At 32.7% G+C, this 21,115-nt stretch overlaps 1 protein-coding gene across 1 annotated transcript in view; it reads left to right on the top strand.

Annotated features, from left to right (window-relative positions):
• Positions 1–20,909, top strand: part of LOC129221271 (phosphatidylinositol glycan anchor biosynthesis class U protein-like) — a 37,108-nt gene extending 16,199 nt beyond the window's left edge. The window contains exons 8-12 of the mRNA XM_054855727.1: positions 1,017–1,165; positions 2,194–2,337; positions 13,793–13,917; positions 16,246–16,388; positions 20,657–20,909. Coding sequence (XP_054711702.1) covers positions 1,017–1,165; positions 2,194–2,337; positions 13,793–13,917; positions 16,246–16,388; positions 20,657–20,767 — 672 coding nt within the window. The 3' untranslated portion in view covers positions 20,768–20,909. The remainder of the gene's footprint in view (positions 1–1,016; positions 1,166–2,193; positions 2,338–13,792; positions 13,918–16,245; positions 16,389–20,656) is intronic.
• Positions 20,910–21,115: the final 206 nt, after the last annotated feature.

Below are 21,115 nucleotides of genomic sequence, written 5' to 3'. Positions count from 1 at the left end.
GAAAGAACACCTTGACATGAAAAAGACATGTAATTGACATTAATTTGTTAAAAAAACAAGTAACTAGCCCCTTTTAAAGAACATCCAGTCGGAAGCAGAAAGGGAAGAGCTGGATGCAGTGTATAATCTACAGACAAACTTCCAACAGTTTTACGACTAGGCAATTTAAACTTTCATGACAAATGGTTTTTGATCTGTACAAGACACGTTACTCATAAGTGTATACTTACACAGGTCACAACAACACTCAACTAAATGATCTTGAACATTCGCAAAATGAGAATTTCAAATGACCATGCATATGTGTTACCCGATTACAGCCATCATTTAAGAAATAGTTGAAATTCATTTAAGAGTGAATAAAATGAAAAGTTGAGAACTTTGAAATTAGAGAGATTTTTCTTGTAAAAGGTTCTTTGCTTGTACAAGGAAGTAATACGTAACTTTTTGTGGGGGAAAACATTGTGAAAAATGGAACTATGAAACATTGTTTACATATGTTTCAACTTGCTTGGTCTCAAGTTCAACTTTTCAAAAAAGGAAAAACTGAAAAAAATATATTTGTAAAATAACATGTGACGTAACCAAATTTTTATTTAAGTTGGAAAATTAACAATAAATATAAAATGTGAAAAATAATTTCATTCTTTAAACCTTCTGTCTTAATTATTTTGATATTTTCTTTTTATTTTTAAAAAGACTTGATATTAACTTCTGTACGTGTGAAGTTAACTATTTTCCTTTAAAAAAATCTAATAATTTTACTGCCTCCAGTTAGTCCAATTTTATTTTGTATTAAATATAATTTTTGTAAATTTTCTGGTGAATACTTCTTGAGGAAGTATGTTTTAAAAATGCATCAACTGTTTTATATGATGTTTTATTTCAAAACATGCTAGAATTTTTTTTTCCCATGATATTTCCATTTGTCACTTTTTGAAATGAATTGATGTATTTTTATTTTCAAACATATTATTTCAGCTAAATGTAAAGTGTACCCTTTTTTTTTCTTTCAGAAAAGTAATTATCACAAGAACAAAATGATTATCATATTAAGACTGATGAGTACTGCCATTTTATTTCTTTCATCATCTGTTCTGTTACTTTTTTATTCTCATAAAGTTACAAGTTCATGGAATTTTTTGTTGTCAACGTATGGGTTCACGTATGTATAAACATTTTTTTTAAATAAAAATATTCATTTGAATTCTTATAATATTTTGTAATTTCTTCCTATTGCTTTTCCCCCTTAAATGTGTTTCAAATGCATTCAGGGCTGTTTTAACGTACTATTGGTGCTGTAGTTGAGGGAAGACCCCCATTCCAAAAAAAAATATTTGTTTTATTATTGTTGAATAATGCAAATTCATTCATGGCCAAATCACCTTTAAATAAAAGTGTTTTTTTAGTTAAAGGCAGCATAAGTAATAAAACTTGAGTTTTTTGACCTTGCATAATTTTGTGAACCTTGACATCAAATCTATAAAAAGATGCATTCCCCAAGTATTCTACCCCCCCCCCCCCCCCCAACTACAGATGTATACTATAAGACATTAACTACCCTTCACTAACAAATCAAAAAGATCATTTGCCATTGTCAAGGAATGGCTTAAAACTTTCAGTGGAAAAGTTGTTGATTGTGTGTCATTGATATCAGTATCCGTGTTGGTTTCATCCTCCTTTGATCCTTTTAAAAGCTCTTCTTCAATGAGCTTTGATTTGTACGAGTATGTAATAACTTTCGTTTCAGAAGTCTTTCTTTTTGAGGATAAATGATTTTGAAAGTACTGTTAATTGCATTCTTTCAGCAATCTCGGGGGTTTGTATTTTGAAAGAGTGGAAAGTTTTACCTGTATGCCATACCGCTTCTGTGTAAAATTAAAACTCATCCACGAAAAACAAAATAAAGACATCAAATTAATGATACATTTCACTGGTCCATATTAACTGCATTGAACTTATATGCTCCTTGATTTAACGATAACTTTTTCGAACCCTTTGACAAGCGTTAAATCGGGGTTATACTGTAGTTTTTTATTCTGCTATTATGATTACGTCTATTTTCATGATTTAATACATTTTTTATTTAGTGACTGACTGGTAATTTAGAGTTTTTTTTTTTTTTTTTCAAATCATTTTTTTACAGGAAATCAGTATTTATTTGCATTTCAAAAATGTAACTTTGTGTTTCAGGTTATCTTTCCCAGATTTGACTCCAAATATTGGGCTGTTTTGGTACTTTTTTACTGAGATGTTTGAACATTTTCGTATTTTTTTCCTGTGTACATTCCAACTAAATGTGTTTGTGTACACTGCTCCACTTGCTATTAGATTAAGGTACTATATTGATTTCTTTGTCGTTTAATATTTTCTGTTGAGATAATTATTATTTCATTGAAAACATTGTATGTCTTGTTTGTTGTCAAAACTCTTGTATTGTTTTAAATGTCATTTGTTTGTTCTAGTTATTTATGTGTATTATATTTACTGTAGCATTTGTTTGTACATGTAATAATATAACAGTAATATGCAAAACATGTTATGAAAAATAAGAGGTTAAAGTGAGTGTCGGAGTTTGTTATATAATAGTGTAATATTTTGTGAACAGTTATTAAACTGTACAGCAGCTATCTGTGGAACATTTTGGCAAATAATAATGATTTTTTTGAAAAGTAAATTACTAGATTAATTACCAGTACATATATGTTGTATTTTAAATAGAAAATTTTTTTCAAAAGGCATTTTTATATAAAAGTTGACTGTTCTCCTCAGTGCAGTTTACCTTTAATTACCATCTGACTTAGAGTCCTGTAAATCAATTCCTGGAAAATGAAGGAGTTCATCAATGGAACTACTGTGTAGTTGAACTGGCCATTGTGACCTGATTGGTAAGGCATTTGACTCGTAACTGGAGAGTGCTGATTTTGATACCAGCCAATCGATGATGCTCCAGGTTCATGAATGGTGACAGGGGAATATTGAATATGTTCATGGTCACAAAATCCTCGAAGTTCCCATTCCCAAAAAAAAGGCCTTTGGAGGTGCTGGATCAGGGGTAGCTCCGCTCTTGGTCTGGATAAAAAAAAGCAGCCGTCATCAGAGCCCCACCCAACTGATTAAAACATGTATAGTGGTAGGTACGGGGGACCCTGGGGTGTAGTGTGACTTTTGCATGGTTGGACATTAAAAGTGATGTCATTTGAAAAAAAGTTTTTGAAGGTCTAGCATTTCTAATGCTTGAGGTAGAAGTGATGATGACGTTTTGCTGAATGAGATGAATTCATCAGACATTGGTACCACTAGCACAACCAGAATTTACCTTCTCTAGAGATTGTTTTGGTCAAAAAAATCCTTACATGTACACTACCTTGCCATTCGTCACCAGACACCTCATACAAGTCACGTAAAGCGGACTTACACTGCATCAATTGCTTGTAGGGCCACCATTTGCTACAATGACAGCTGCAACTCTTTGAGAAAGACTTTCTACTAAGTGACAATATATTGCAACGGGAATCAGGCTCCATTCTTCCATCAACATGGCGTAGAGCTCAGTCTTGTTTCCGGGCCGGGTTGGCCTGGCTTTCAGCTGCCGCTCCAACACATCCCAAAAATGCTCGATGGGGTTAAGGTCTGGACTCTGGGCAGGTCAATCAAAATTTTCCACATCCATGTCTTTGAACCAGGTAGTAATAACATGGGCGGTATGGCATGGTGCATTGTCTTGTTGAAAGAGAAAAGGGCCATTTCCGAAGTATTGCCACAAGGTAGGTAACGCGTGGTTGTCCAGAACTACTTGGTACCTCTCGGCATTCATGATTCCACCCACTGCAATAAGTGGACCAAGCCCACACCACAAAAAACATGACTACACCATTATCCCACCTCCACCAAATTTCACTGGTACTCCGCACACAGTAGACCACACAGTCCTGTAAATATCGTTCACCAGGCATTCACCACACCCACACATATCTGTCGGACCGCCACAAGTGGTAGCGTGATTCATCACTCCACAGGATGGTTTTCCACTTATCTAGTGTCCAGTCACGGTGTTCTTTGCATCGCTCCAATCAACGGGTCGCATTCTCGCTTGTGTTATTTGGCTTGTGAGCCGCTTCTCGCCCATGGAAAGTTTTGCAATTTCCTGTCGAACCGTATGATCACTTGCTTTATTCGATGTGCTTGATCAAAACTGATCTGCCACCTTTTCTAGCAATTCCATGCGATTTGCCATCACCACACGCTTCAGGCTTTGAAGGTCTCCATCCGTCAATTTAGTCAATTTACTTGGTCTGGGTTGGCATATTATCACTCCATCTCTCTCCCATTTTGATATCACATCACCCACGGTAGCGTGAGGTATCTGAAATTCCCCGCTAATCTCTCTGACTGAATGCTCAAACCTATGGACTCCAATAATCATTCCTCTTTCTCCGCTTGAAGTTCACGTCGCTTGTTCATTTTAACAACAATAGTGGTTCTGAGTCTCGGCACACCGTTCTCAACCTTCTATAGATGGTTTGACGTATGTATGCATGACATGTATGGACTCTCCTACTCACTTTTCGAGGGGTGTCCGGTGACGAATGACCAGGTAGTGTATATAGATTACTGTATTTGGATTGGCAAAAATGATAAAATCAAAGCCTTTGGAAGGGGTTTCGACCCCCCAGAGCACCCCTTCTCTGCACCATAGATTTGTGCAGATGTCACTGAAAGTGATACTTTCAATAAAAATGATTTGTTATAATTAGAGTGCAATTTTTTTTTTAATTTTCCAAAGATTCTCAAATACTTTTAGGTAACATAAATCCGTAAAGAGCAAATAATGCTGCCCCCCACCCCTTCTGCGGATTTTTGTAACTAATATTAAGATTGATTATTTTAAGGCACATAGTTTGCAACCAATGAGTACCCAGCATTATTAATGGATTGATATATTAAATAAAGGCTCCTTGGCATACTTTACAACCTAATACTGAAGTGAGGCATGAAATTTGATGCTGAAAATTTTGGATCACCTCAGAGATTTTCTTTTCCAAGTCAGTTCAGTAGGAACCAACAATAGAAGAACTTTTCTTCCCTGGAGTGAGGTTTTTAAAATATATAACATTACCTTGTTCTATTTGGTGTGTATAATAGCCAAACCCATGGTGACTGCAGCAGTTAAAGTTAGTAGTGTACCACTGTACATTTAAAAAGACTATTCTTACATAAATTTAATTCTGAGACAATACTTCAAATCAGTATGCTACTTCTCCAAATATTCTGTTTAAATTCCATTCCTCTCAACTAATCCTCAGTGTTGGTCTTTATTTTATTTATTTATTTGGAAATGCATTGTATACCCTTGCAGGAGTTACTGTTAACAAGAGAGAAATTTTGATAGTTTGATTGATAATCACATAGCCTCCGGAATATCACTATTTATTTTGTTTTTGTCACTGTGTTGGTTATGTGTTGTTGCTAGTTATGATATTCTATACCATAACAAAGTTTTCCATCTTTTGAGTACATTTTTTTCCCCCATATATTACTACTTGTAAGTCATTGTCTTTGCGAAACTAAAAACATAGATTTAGCACACAAAAATTAATCATCCAATATTACTCTTAATGAAAGTACTAATCGTACAGAAAAAGAGATTGCTTAAAAATCTGAAGTAAGCGTAGGTGGAGCCAATAAAATTACCAAGTTAAAAATCAGACCACCATAAAACATGTTACAATAGAGTCATTCCATATAAAATCAACAAATTTTCAGAAACATCCGTGCCGCACCATTTCAGATTTTGATGAAATTTGGTTGGTAATATGTACTAACATCATGTACTCCAAAACAGTTTGTTTTATTTCTAGAAAAAATTTTTTCCCTGAGATATAGCCCTTTCTTTGCTTCGCAGATGCGTAAAATTTGCTTTTTTTGACCTTTATCCTGGGAACTGTAGTGGATTTATTTATATTAGTCGAAAGATCAAATACGGCTTATTGTAAAGCTAAAAGAATGAACTTTTGTTTGTGCATAATAAAAAACTATTTAAGTTAAACCTAACTATAAAAATTTCAAGGTCAAAAGGTGGTTAAAAAACTGCTGTTTTGGTTATTTTGGGCATGAAAATAACAACGAAGGACTTTTAGTAACAGGCTAATTTTGTTTTCTGTTGCACTTAGGTATACATACTAGAAGCAGAGGAAAAATTAAGCTACTACTGATAGTCCTTCATTATGAAAGAATTGCTTAAACTTGAGAAAAAATGAAAAATGTACTTTTTCACCCTCCAAAAAAGCCCGGTAGGTAAGGGGATAAAAATCTAAAAATGCTATAGCAAGAAGCCGTCACATTGCCCTTTAAAACAAAACAAAAACTGTCTTGTTATTCCAAGGCGTAGAGGAGATATAAGCGTTTCAAAACTGAAACTTTTTTTTTTTTTTTTAAGCACAAGTTGGAATATTATGAGTATTAAATGAATCTGCTTTGTAAAATTTGTTAATTTTTCGATATAATTAGTCACAAAACCGATTTAAATTAAATCTAATAACCACTTAAAATTATGTTCTATTTGGCATTTATAGCACAAATGGTTTTATTATGAAGTGTAAACATTTTTTTTAAATTTTGGATTTTAGTCAACGATAATTACCAATGTGGCAATGCAAATAACGAATTAGTTTTCCAAACGACATAGAATTAAATTTCCAGATAATGTAAGTTTCTCATAAACAACTCAGCTTCTGCTTTTTCTCTCAAGTCTTTTATTTGATTTGACAATGCAGCGCTCTTAGAACGAAACCTTTGTTACAAAGGTTAAGTTGTATGATGGAGGACTATTGCTCTATTGGAACCTTTACAAAAGAGATATGTCATAAATTACATTACCCTAAACATTCAAAATTACATTCAGTTCTTGAATTCGCAGATGAAGATATAAAATTATTTTCAATCAGAACAGGATGCAGTGATATAGAGAATGTTTGTACTTTTCATAGGGAAAAGTTTTTGAACAGATACTTTTATATTTATGGAAAATCTTGCTCCGACCCCTACAATATTCACTCAAAACCTATTACAAATCCCTAAGACAAATCAATTGAACTTTCAATGTGCAATTCTAATCTGAAATTAATTCCAGGAAAAGTGTTATGTTCAAGATGTTTGGACAAAATTAGAACCTCTAAACGAGGCACAGATAGTGACATTGAAAATGAGTGCTTAGGCTCTTTTGAACCGAAACCTGCTCTCGTCAAAGAAGTAAACAAAGCTTGCATAGCCCTTAACATTTCTCCAGTAAATGCACAGAAGCGTTCAGTTGAAGAAAGGGATTCAATTTTAATGAAGAAAGTTAGTAAAATAGCTAAATCTGCAGCTGAAAAACTAAGTAAAGCCTTTGATTTGAACATTTCTGCTGGCAATGAGAATTTCTCACAAAACGTGCATTGTAATTTAGCTAATGAGTATGAACAACTTATTCACAAGCTAAAAGAAAAAAATGTAAGGTGCATTTTCTACACAAGGAAAAAGTAAATATTTTAAATTTAGTTCCTAGTAGTTGAAGCATTGATAAAATCCAGAGGCAATTTAACGTCAGTCAGTACCTTGCTCGACAATCCAAATATTTAGTACAAAAAGACGGTATTCTGCCAGAAATTCGAAAGAATAAAGCCAGGAATAAGCTTGATGAAGACTCAATCAAAACTGTACATCAATTTTACAAAAATGAGGAGAACAGTAGAATTCTGGCCGGACAAAGAGACTGCATATCAGTCAGAAAACCTGATGAAGAAAAGTTAATGTCCAAAAAGGTTAATTTTATGCAACCTTAAAGAACTTTATAGAGCTTTCAAAGAAAAATATCCTCTTACAAAGATAGGGTTTTCAAAATTTGCAGATCTGAGACCTAAATTCTGTATTCTAGCCGGAGCATTTGGAACTCATTCTGCATGTGTATGCATCATCCACCAGAATGTAAAACTAATGCTCTCGGCCTTGAAATCAGACATGGACTACAAGTATCTCCTCACTTGTATGGTCTGCAACACTGATAAAGATTCTTGTATTCTTGCAAAGTGTAGTGAATGTGCAGGAACTGATAAGCTGCGGGAAATACTTGAAGAAGGATAGAAAGATTTTGAAAAGGATGAAACAGAGATAAAATTTTCACAATGGGTATCTACCGACTGCTGCGAGCTGTCAACCAGTCTTCTTCCTTTTGCAGAATATTTGGAGAAGTTACATAAAATGTTAGAGAAACTTAAAGTTCATCATTTCATAGCAAAAAACAAACAGAATTCATGAACTTAACGAAGAAAGATCTGCAAGAGAAAGAATGCATACATTAATGGGGGACTTTTCTGAAAATTTTTCTTTCATTATACAAGATGAAGTACAAGTATATCATTGGTCAAGCAACCAAATAACAGTTCATCCCTTTATGTTATACTTAAAAGAAAATGAAGAGTTGAAAAACCGTTGCTTTTGCGTAATTAGTGACTCATTAGAACATAGTACTGTAGCTTTTCACGCTTTACAGAAACTAGTAATTGAAAATTTAAAGGCATACTTTCCTGATCTGAAGAGAATAATTTATTTTTCTGATAGGTCAGCTGCCCAGCACAAGAACAAGAAAAATTTCATAAACTTGTGTTACCACCAGCAGGATTTTGGAATGAAAGCTGAGTGGCATTTTTTCGCCACATGCCATGGAAAGGGACCATGTGACGGTATTGGTGGGGCTGTTAAAAGGATTGTGAAGAAAAGCTAGTCTTCAAAGAACATTAGAAAACCAAATTAAAAATCCGCTTGATATGTTTGAGTACTGCTCAAAAAATATCAAAAATATTGGATTTGTATTTTGTCCAAAGCAAAATATTGAAGACACTAAACATCAATTGCAGGCAAGGTTCGAACTTGCAATTCCTGTCCCACAAACAAGAACTTTGCAGTTTTGTTCCTGTCAGCCTCGGGATTCTTCATGTCCGTTTGCCATCTCTGTTAGAAGAATTCAAGGCTGTTACTGTCAACAAAAACATTCCAGTAAAACGCTAGACACAAAACTGTAAACACGAAGTAAAAACTAAAAGCAATTTTTGTGTAAAATTATATTGTGTAAGAATATTTACTTAAACCTGAACGTCATTTATTGTACAGAATTTTATTTCACTATATTTCAGTTAAATTTACCTCAAATGTGTTTCATTTGGTAACTAGCATGTTTTTTTTTTTTTTTTTTAAACATTGTATCAAATAGCATGCAGACGGTCGTTTTGTATTATTTTAAAAGCTTATATCTGCATTTCACCAAGAAATAAAAGGATAGTTTCTGTTTTGTTTTAAAGGACAATGTAAAAACGTAGCAATGTAAAATTTTATCAAGTGGTTATTTGATTTATTTTAATTATGTTTTGTGTCTAATTCTATAGTTTTTTACTGTAGCAGTTTATTGGAAAATGTCGTCTGCTAGCTGAGGGCAATTTTTTTTTTTTTTAAATAAACAAATTTCACAAAGAGATTCATTTAACGCTCATAATATTCCAACTTGTGCCAAAAAAAAAAACCCCTAAATGTTTCAGTTTTGAAACGTTTATATCTCCTCTAGGCCTTGGAATAACAAGACAGTTTTTGTTTTGTTTTAAAGGGCAATGTGACAGCTTCTTGCTATAGCATTTTTAGATTTTTATCCCCTTACCTACCGGGCTTTTTTGGAGGGTAAAAAAGTACATTTTTCATTTTTTCTCAAGTTTAAGCAATTTTTTCATAATGAAGGACTATCAGTAGTAGCTTAATTTTTCTTCTGCTTCTAGTATGTATACCTAAGTGCAACAGAAAAAAAAATTAGCCTGTTACTGAAAGTCCTTTGTTGTTAGTTTCATTCTCAAAATAACCAAAACAGCAGTTTTTTAACCACGTTTTGACCTTGAAATTTTTCTATTTAGGTTTAACTTAAATAGTTTTTAATTATGCACAAACAAAAGTTCATTTTTTTAGCTTTACAATAAGCCGTATTTGATCTTTCGACTAATATAAATAAATCCACTACAGCTCCCAGAAGAAAGGTTAAAAAAGGCAAATTTTACGCATTCGTGGAACAAAGAAAGGGCTATATCTCAGAGAAATTTTTTTTTCAAGAAATAAAACAAGCTGTTTTGGAGTACATGATGTTGGTACATATTACCAACCAAATTTCATCAAAATCAAAAATGGTGCGGCACGGCCCATTTGTTGATTTTATATGGAATGACCCAATAGCTAAACACAATATGTTTCATATTATTGCCAAACAAATCCTTGTAAGACTAGTAAACATGTATAGACAATTTAAGTAAGCAAGTTATTTCGCAGCTAAACCTTGATTCCAGATGGTACAGCTTTTTTTTAAAAAGAGATCTTCCGCCTGCCGTGTGTCCAAAACAGTGAAGGACTTTATCAACATGATATTTCAGGGCTGGTCAGGAAACACACCTGATGAGAACCCTCTCAAAAATCTTTGGTCTGTTGTCTTAGAAACTGAGATTGTATTAAAGGCTAGCTTATTTCTGTTATAATTTGCATTTGGTTTTAGAATGATAGCGTTAAAAATATTTGCAAAAATTAATCAAAGCAATGCCTGATGGATTTGAGTTGCTGATAAAAGCCAAAGATGGTCATACAAATAAAAATACAAATGTGACAACCAGCAACAGACCTAGCTAGGCTTTTCCTAGTCAGTTTATTAGTCCCCAATGACAATCAATGGCCTTCTTAAAGCTATCCATCCCCTTGCTCATTACAGCCTTTTCCGGTAAGCTGTTCCAAGTGCCCACGACCCTACTAAAGTGGTAATTTTTCCTCATTTCCAGGTTAGCCTGAGATTTGAATAGCTTAAAACAATGACCCTTTGTCTTGCTTTCCATGCAAAAATTTAACCCATTATTTCTTTCATTTTGATAAATTTAAACAACTGAATCATGTCCCCTCCGACTCTCCTTTGCTCCAGGCGGTACATATTAAGCCTTTTAACTCTGGTATCATAATCTAAATCTGAAATTCCCCTTATTAGTCTAGTAGCTCTTATTTGAACCCTTTCCAATAAAGAAATCAGGGTGGCGACAGATCAGGGAAATCAGGGAAAAGTCAGGAAACTTTATTAATCAGGGAATTTTGAAAAAATAACAAAAAATCAGGAAAAATTGATTTTATGAAGAAACAATTTTTTTTTGCTTTACAAAATTAAGTACTCTAATTCCCTACTCATTTTCTGCCAATCTGTTCAAAAAAAAAGGGTAAAATTAATGAGGTGCAATTATACACTGCCGCATATTTGTGCATCTTTATTCCTCAATGTCAAAGTATTTTATCTTACTTATTAACCACAGGATGTGTATTTCCTAAGATTGTTTCTGTGTCTGTTAGGTTTTTACTTTACCTATCTTGAAATTTCCTTTTACGCTTCCAATGCTACGTAAAATAAACAACCATACAGGCAAAGAGGGAGCCTTCATTAATGCCTTAGCTCCTTTGCCTTTATTCCATTGTCTCGAAGTAATTAGCGTACTGTAATCACGATTTCAAGAAGAAATCTTTGGTTTTTGAATTAATACCATAAAAGCTTAAAAGTTATTACTTCTTTGCGTTTTAATTTAATTGCTAAAGTTGAACTTTCAATTTAAAAAAAACTTTGTTTTTTGCCGTTATACTATTTGTTGTCACTGTCTTTTCTTCAGATTTAAGTGATTCTTTAATTTTATAACCAAGTTGTATTCTTCTTTTGTATATTTTGAAATTAACTAATTGCTTTTTTTTTTTTTTTTTTTGCCTTTTTTTTTCCTTTTTCTTTTTTTTTTTTTGCTTTTTTTTTTCTTGCATTTCAAAGTTGTTTGTTACAAAAGCAATCTTAAGAATTTTTTTCGTTACATACTGAAATCATTTTGAAATAGAGTTAACTTGTGTACTTAAGTAAATATCTTTATTTTTTTATTGTTAAAATGCTGTATTCATTCATTAAAACCTATGTTCTTGATTAGAGAACAGCTCCCTATGAATGGATGTCAAATGGTTTCATCTGTTTTGCATAAATATGTCAATTAGTTATATAAGAATAACTACATTACTTCTATTCTTTCACTATTGCTTGTTATTCTAGCTACAATTATTATACTGTTTGAAAACTTAGTTCAAAATAATTTTGATTACTTTTTAGTTCTATCATAAATACACATATGTTTTTAAGAGTAATTTTAATAGTTTCTTAAAATTCTTATTCTAAGTGGTTTCTGGAAGTAAAGTTTTTTTTTTTTTAATTTCTATAATCCTTTCATGTATAAAAATTAATATACTGTTTTGTAGGTTCCTCCCTTTACACAACTTAAAACGTTTAAAATACTGCATTTTATACAAACATACAATGAATTTCAAGTAGAGCAAAGAAAGAAAACCATTATCGTTGGTAGCGTAAATCAGGGAAATTTGGTGAACTTAATCAGGGAAAAGTCAGGGAACTTTTTTTCACAATTCCTGTCGCCACCCTGGAAATGTCTTTCCTGAGATGAGACTAAAAATAAACAGCGTACTCCGAATGAGGTCTTACCTAGTTCCTATATAAAAGCTAAAGAACTTGCTTGGATTTGGTTGGAATAGACAAATCATGTTCAGTATAATTAGAATATTAATACTAATTATTAAGAAAAGCAAAAATAGTTTATGTGTTTTTTGTAATGTTTTAGCTAATAAATAAGTTTAATACAGTGGAACCCTGATTTTATGTTGTCCATTCCGCTTCCCACGTAATTTTTTGCTGTTACCCGAAAAAGGCTACACTGATAATGCTAAAGTAATTCAAATTGTATATTACACTTTTTCAGAAAGTCCACTTAATGTTTTACTACAAACAGATCAAAATCAATTTTCATCTCTAAGTCTCACACATAATTTTTTTTTTTTTTTTTTGTGATTTTAAGCATAAAAACTCCAAAACTGTTTTTAATTGTAAATGCCAACTAAGAGGCAAATTTGCGAAAATTTATTAGCATAAATAGTGCTACAAATGATATTGTATCAAACAACAAAAAACTAAGTAAAGGATACGTTTTTTTTTTTTCCACTACAGTAGAAGCACACATTAGGACCAGACCTTTTGTGTTATACAGGTTTTTGCGTCATAATCAAGATCATTCCACAAATTTTGAAACTAATACAAAGAATATATCTATGTATTAGCATTTCAGAATGAGTTTTACCTGCAATGAGTATTAAAGCACTAATATTACAATTAGTTATTCACAAATAAATGTTTCACAATCAAAAGAAAGTGAATTATCCAGCACTTCTCCTAGCTTCATGGTTTGTATAACAGCTGCATTTGCAATAGCCATCTGGTATTTTCTGTTTACTGTGAGTACTAAATTTCATTTAAAAGCTTTGGATTAAGATGGAAAGATGAAAAACTGTTTCTAAATTTAATTTGCTATCAATTTTTACGTTTGCAAAGCAAAACAGGAATTTTTTTAATTGTTTACTTCTGAAAAGTTGTGCGTTTTATAGAGAATTGCGTTATATAGGTTGGCATTATAAAGGTATCCTACTGTATTTCATGGAATAAGCGTTAATTTTTAAACAATATGCATAAATGTTTAAAACGGCCTCACCTTTATGTTTTCCCGCTTGGAACGTTTTTATCACTGGTTCAACAGGAAACATAGAATCAGGATTCCACTGTATAACTTTTTTTTTCTTTGGCATTAAATTGCACAAGGGTGTACAGTAATCTTCATGTTTGATTAATGCTTACTGTTGTTTTTCTTTCTTTTTATCTTCTTAGAAAGGAGCCAATATTTCTTCTATTTGTACAGCTTATGATTATAAGCATCTTCAAATCTTATCCAAGCATAGGGGATGTAGCATTCTATTTTTCTTTACTACCAATTTGGAGTCATTTCTTTCATTGTAAGTACTGAATTGTGGCTTATTTTATGTGAAAGCTTTGAATTGGAGTTTCATTGTTTGATTATTTAGCTCGATACAATGGGAAAAATGTTTTCGCAAAAATATTTTTTCAATTTAACTCTTCCTGTCTGATTTACAGCAGCTATAAAGTGAAACATGCAATCTTTTTGCATCCTTAATGGAAATTTTCCATGTCAAAGTATTTAATGTTAATCTCTAATATGTTAATAAATATTTTTTGATACTATTTTAAGTTAACTTTTAAAAGCTTTTATGTGAACGTAAATAAGTGGCTAAAGACATCACTAATACAAAGGAGGCAGAAGCAAAGTTATGTAAGGTGGACATTTTCAAGTTTTGTGTAAAATGCGTTTACAGATAAGGTCCTTGGTAGGCTTTCCTTGGTAGACTTTCATTGAAAAGTTTTTCTAAACCATGCTGTGTGCAGTTAAACGGCAATATCTGCAGAAATGAGTTTTTGAGATGTTTGAAGAAACGCGTTTTGGATTGAATACTAATAATAGGGAAATGTTGGAATTAGACGTCTTTTTCACGCCGTTTTTTCAGCAGAAACCAAATAAGCGAGCTTGTACAATAAAGATAAGGTATAATAGATTACAAAAATGCAAAAAAATGAAAAATGAAAAAATTGCAGTTACTGCCCTTTACCTGCACACGGCAGTATAACAGAACCTACCTCTGCTACTAGTTACTACTATCCGAGACAGAGGAAAGGTTCCCCTACTATTTGTACTGGTTATCTCCAAATTTTTAATTTTGCCACTTACATCCCTTTGCTTCTCACTGCCTCAAATGTTCTCTTTGTATTCTGTTGTTCTTAAAGTTTAATTTTTGCTTTAAATATCATTTCATGCTTGTACAATACCGGTTATTGTATCTTCTTCTGTTTTGTGTTCTGATCAGTGGTTAGAAGTAGCGCGCTACAAGTAGCGGCGCTACTGTAGTAGCTACATTTTTTAGTAGTTTGTAGTGTAGCGCACTACTTTTTTAAAAAAGTAGAGTAGCGAGTAGTTCGCTACAAAAAAAAGTAGTTTGTAGCAATTTCTGGAAACTACTTTTGAATCAAGTTTTAAAAAAAAATGCATTTTCAAACGAATCTGACTGGTGCAAGTCTTACGCGAGTAAAAGTTGCACCAATCAGATTTGTAAGACTAAAAAATTCGAGCTGACCTCTAACATATAATTTTGACGTCATGTGTTGTATCTGTTTGACGCCATTACTTTGTTTGGCATAGAAACTTTCACATTTTCCCAATATTCGCCTTGAATAGAGCATGGCTTAAAAAGAAAGAAACGATTTTTTTTCCCGTTTCCTGCAAACTTTGCCCGTTAAGCAAAAAGCTTTCGGTATTAATGCCATTTGCACATGCAGTCGAACTAATATTTAGTACCCAAGAAAGAAGGTGAAATAAGCCCTGCGCTTCCGTTAAGAAAATTTTCGTGTAGCGGGTGAGGAATTCGTGTCCGCTGCATAATTCGTTCCTCGAGTAAAACTCGCTCTATATAGACATTTCGCGTTAGTCGAATTGCGTTGTAGCCCTAGTCCACTGTTGTTAAAAATTCCACATTGAAGTAAAGTAATCATTTTTAGTTATGTTTCATGTTTCGGATAACTAGTAGTACCGATTGGGATATTTTTCATTTTTCTTTATTTTGTCTTTTTTACTGATTGAGTGTTGATATATTAACATATTAAAAGTCAATTATTAAATGTTGTGAGTTTTTGAGGTTATTGGCAAAATAGAAAAATGCTGTTATTTCATTTTATCAGGGGCGTAAGAAAAGAGATGGTGTCCAGGTCTGGAACCCTAGCTTGAAGCTCATAAGCAATCAATTCCTATGAAATAACTAATGTTATCCTATGAATCCCTAACTATGAAATATAAGTTCCTTTAAAATTAACTCATATAATGAAAATTTAAGTTTTTCTCTTTTGTTGATGCACTTCATCATCTAAATCAATTTTATGTATATCAATCTGAAAATTTTGTTAATTTTTTTCATTCAATCTCAAACGGTGTGTATGTGTATGTTATTTATTTATTTAATTTTTAAAAAGTAGCGAAGTAGCGACTACATTTCAAAAGTAGTTTGTAGTTGCTACATTTTGAAAAAAGTAGTTGTAGTTGTAGTTAACTACATTTGTGCTAAAGTAGTTGTAGTTGTAGTTCGCTACAAAAAAAATGTAGTTTTTCCAACCACTGGTTCTGATGATGTAAAAATGTTATATTTTGTTAAAATGGGGGGAAAAATATGAATATGCTTCACTTTTAATTGAAGAATAATTATTTTCTTTTAATATTTCAGTCATGAAGCAAAGGTTCATCATTTGTTGCATTCTTGCAAGCTGTACACTTCTGGCTCCAACTGTTTGGTACTTATGGATTTATTCTGGAAGTGCTAATGCCAATTTTTACTTTGGAATAACCCTAGCATTCAACACAGGCCAGGTAAATTAGCATTTGTCACTTAAACTATACTTTAAAAAAAATTAGAAAAAAAGATTCAAACTAAAAGCTTTCATATAAAGAACAGCTTATCAAATACAAATTGCACTCAAAGTTGCATGTGCATGTTTCAGAGATACAAGAAAACTTATGCATACAAATAAAGCTAATGAAAAAAGAATCATGTTATTTTTACTTCAGCCCAAAATCAATAGTTTTGTAGTTCTCCAGTTTAGATTAAGTTAGGACATATTAACTATTTCAAAAAGATATTGTATAAACGAACAAAAAGAATAAGAGCAAAAGGAGAAAAACAGGTAAAAAAAATTTCAAAAGTAAGAACGGAAAGGGAAAAATGTTAACAGCCAGAGAATAATCTGATAACACACCTAAAATTATATCTTCAAATGTAATGCAACATGCTATGCTAATTGTGCACTACACAGAGTTGAACAGAAAAGCTTTTAAAATAGAGTTTGTTTGTGCCACTAGATGTTGTAGTGTTCCGTCGCGCTTTGTGTGAAGTCCCCCACCCCACCGTTCAAAGGTACGCTCAGTCTGTTGAGCACAAACAGGAATAATTTTGTAAGTACTAGTTTTGTAGTAATTGTTGAAAGTGAATTAGTCTCAGTTACATATATCACAGGGTGGCGACAGATCAGGGAAATCAGGGAGATCAGGGAAAAGTCAGGGAACTTTATTAATCAGGGAAAAGTCAGGGAAATATCAGGGAAATTTGAAAAAATTACAAAAAATCAGGAAAAATTGATTTTGTGAAGAAAATTTTTTTTTTTTTTTTTTTTTGCTTTACAAAATTAAGTACTTTAATTCCCTACGCACTTTCCGCCAATTATCTGTTCAAAAAAAAAAAAAAAAATTAATGAGGTGCGATTATACACTGCCGCATATTTGTGCATCTTTTTTCCTCAACATCAAATTATTGAATCTTACTTATTAACCACAGGATGAACTTCCTAGGATTGCTTCTGTGTCTGTTAGGTTGTTTATTTTACCTAGCTTAAAATTTCCTTTTACGCTTTCAATGCTACGTAAAATAAACAACCATACAGGCAAAGAGGAAGCCTTCATTAATGCCTTAGCTCCTTTGCCTTTATTCCATTGTCTCGAAGTAATTAGTGTACTGTAATCACGATTTCAAGAAGAAATCTTTGGTTTTTGAATTAATGCTGATAAAAGCTTAAAAGTTATTACTTCTTCGCGTTTTTAATTTAATTGCTAAAATTGAACTAAACTTTGTTTTTTGCCGTTATACTATTTTTTGTCACCGCAGATTACAAAGGTTTTCTTTTCTTCAGGCTTAAGTGATTCTTTAATTTTATAACCAAGTTGTATTCTTCTTTTATATATTTTGAAATTAATTAATTGTTTTTTTTTCTTTTATTTCAAAGTTGTTTGTTCCGCAAGCAATCTAAGATTTTTTTTTCATTACATACTGTTAAAATCATTTGAAATAGAGTTAACTTGTGTGCTTAAGTAAATATCTTTTGTCGGATGTCTTGATGTCTTTTCGTTCATAAGCTCATTACTTTTTGCATTGAGAAAGGCGTTTCCTGAAACGCCGAAACATGTGTCTGCTGTAATCGGCAATTTGTGCTTTTTTGACGTTGTTTTTCTTACTTTAAATATCTTTATTTTTTTATTGTTAAAATGCTGTATTCATTCATTAAAACCTATATTCTTGATTAGAGAAAAGCTCCCTATGGAATGGATGTGAAATGGTTTCATCTGTTCTGCATAAATATGTCAATTAGTTATATAAGAATAACTACATTACTTCTATTTTTTCACTAGTACTTGTTATTATTGCAACAATTATTATACTGTTTGGAAACTTAGTTCAAAATAATTTCAATTACTTTTTAGTTCTATCATACACATGTTTTTGAGGGAAATTTTAATAGTTTCTTAAAATTCTTATGCTAAGTGGTTTCTGGAAGTAAAGTATTTTTTTTTTTTTAATTTTCTCTGATCTTTCCATGTAGAAAAATTTAATATACTGTTTTGTAGGGTTTTTTTCCCAAAAAAATTGACTTGATATGTTTTTTTTAATCATTTTATTAAAAAAGTAGCATCTTTTAAAAATATATCTTTAGTTCAACAACTTTACACAACTTAAAACATTTAAAATACTGCATTTTATACAAACATACAATGGATTTCAAGTAGAGCAAAGAAAAAAAACCATTATTATTGGTAACGTAAATCAGGGAAATTTGGTGAACTTAATCAGGGAAATCAGGGAAAAGTCAGGGAACTTTTTTTCACAATTCCTGTCGCCACCCTGTATCATATCTTCAAGTTAATTGTATCTTTTTTAGTTTTAATAGTATAGAAATACTGCTCTATTTCTCCTTGTGATTCCAAAATTTTAATTAAAGTAAAATACTGACTGTAATTTTTGGCCACTTTCTTTACAAAATGAAAGAATATAGAGTACTGTTGCGCTGAAGCAGTGTCAAGGGTTAACTAACTATTGAATGTTTAAATTCAGAGACTTTTTATTTAATTTTATTTTTTATCATAGTCAAACCTGTCTATCTCAAATTTCACAGGATGGAAGTAAAAATTCAAGATAAGGAGGCTTTGAAATGCCAAGGTTTTGATAAAAGTTTAAAAAATAAGCAATTGGAACAAAGTCAGAGAGTTAACATATTATTTTGTATTGAGAGTGTTTAACATTTTACATTATGATATGGATCCATTACACATTTTGATGATTGTATCAATCAGGGGTGATTGTGTTTCGGTATTTTACCGAATTTCCGGTATTTTCGGACATATTTCCGGTATTTTTATGTCCGAAAATACCGGAATTATGTTGTTTTTTTTGTTATGCTTGTATCTCCCTACCTCCGCAATTTTTTTACTATATAATACTCATCAAACATACCTGCATGAGCCTTAAGATGGACACCTATATCCCTTATGATGGACAAATGTCAAGGTAATTTGTATAGCACCAGCTCAAAAGTAACTTTGTAACCCATTAAAAATTTAATCAAATGTACGCACAATATTTTGACTCAGAACTATTTAATACTATGGCAAAGGTGCACTTAAGTAGTAGGGGCCAAAGATTACCCCCCCCCCCCTCCCCCGTTCTCTCTTTGAAACTTTCAGGTATTTTTTGATGAACTCACAATCACCCCTGATCAATACCAGTTAATGCTTACTTTTAAGAATGAAAATTATCTTTCAATGATTTACATTCAATAGTGTTGTTTTTTAGTTATTCCTTAATCAAAGCAGTTTAAGCATTAGCAGGATATAAACTTAAGAGAACACAAGGGGGGAAAATGAACTGGTATCAATGAACTTGAAAGTATAACTCGGGAAGCATTTCTCACTGTTCTACAACGTACCCTTTCTCCTAAGTTTCCGAGTAGATGAAATTGCTGAATAACTTTAGCACTGTACATATAATTTTCCTTGAGCGGCATGTCTCATAAGACTTGGAGCTAATATCAAAAAATGCTTTCTGTCGCCGGAGGAGCCCACCCCCTAAGAGCAAAGGTGCACCCCCCGCCCCTAAGTACCACAAAGACCCCAGGAACAAGAGCCCTCCAAAAAAGGTGCAAATACTCCTTACAACACCCCTTACAAATTTCTATGAACATTCTGCGCTGTCACAGCAGGGATGGGCAGCAAGGGCGCCCATATAGGGGGCAAGGGGGGCTTGAGCCCCCCTTAGAAATTAGGACTTCCTTGCTTTTAATACTTTTTTTTTTTGCAAAAATGTAAAAACATTTCTTCTCCAGCCATTAATGAAAATGTCAAATTTTAATGACTCTAATCTGTCCTGAAATCTACTTCCATGGGGAAAATATCCTGCTAAACCATGGTCAAATTATCTGAGCCCCCCCCCCTTACAATTTTGCATATGGGCACCCATGATGGGCAGCATCCTGCAATCCTGTGGGGGTCCAGGTTCCTGTGACCCTGGAATCACAGCAGGGTTACAGGAACAGGTAATGCGCCTGGAGGGGGTCCAGGTGCATCCCTGTTGTCTCTAAGTTTCACAGTTGAAAAATATTGCTGGGGAACGAATTCCAGAAATGCAGTGTAGTCGGAATCCGAGATATGGAGTTTTTTTTGTAAAATTTCATTCGAGATGAACAAGGGGGGGAAAATGGAATTAATGCTGTAAATGCAGGGGAAATGAAAAACTTTGACAGAGAGAAGTTTTCGAGATAGGCAGGTTCGACTGTATTTCATTTCATGTTTTAATGCAATGTGCTTACTCATTTCAGGTGTTTCTACTGACAGATATACTATCTGCATACATAAAACGAGAATATTACTTAGAAAATGGTGTTCAGTACAAAGAGGATGGTTCATTAGTTTTGATGCGGCTTCAGTAGCAGCAGTATTATATGGCATAACAGCATTCTTTTTAACAGTGCTCAAACAATAAGCAACTTCGGGAAAATTTTATGAATCATCAATTTGTCTGAAAGAATTAAAACTTGATGGAACATTGTATAAATTTGTAGAATTTCTGTTTTGTGACTTGTTTAGTGTTTTCTGTCTTGTTTAATATAATTAAACATTTTTTCCTCCTTTTTTACTGGTGAAATAATTGTGCCTAGCAACGTATCTAATTTTGTATCATTTATGAAAATAATTGCTGTGATTAATTCATCTGTCCATCTGTATTGGCAGGATGCCTGAAAAATCAGGTGTTGTGGGAACCTTGCTTGTTATTTAGC

The sequence above is a fragment of the Uloborus diversus genome, chromosome 4 (assembly GCF_026930045.1).
Source record: "Uloborus diversus isolate 005 chromosome 4, Udiv.v.3.1, whole genome shotgun sequence".
NCBI lineage: Eukaryota > Metazoa > Arthropoda > Arachnida > Araneae > Uloboridae > Uloborus > Uloborus diversus.
This window is presented reverse-complemented; position numbering and strand designations above follow the sequence as displayed.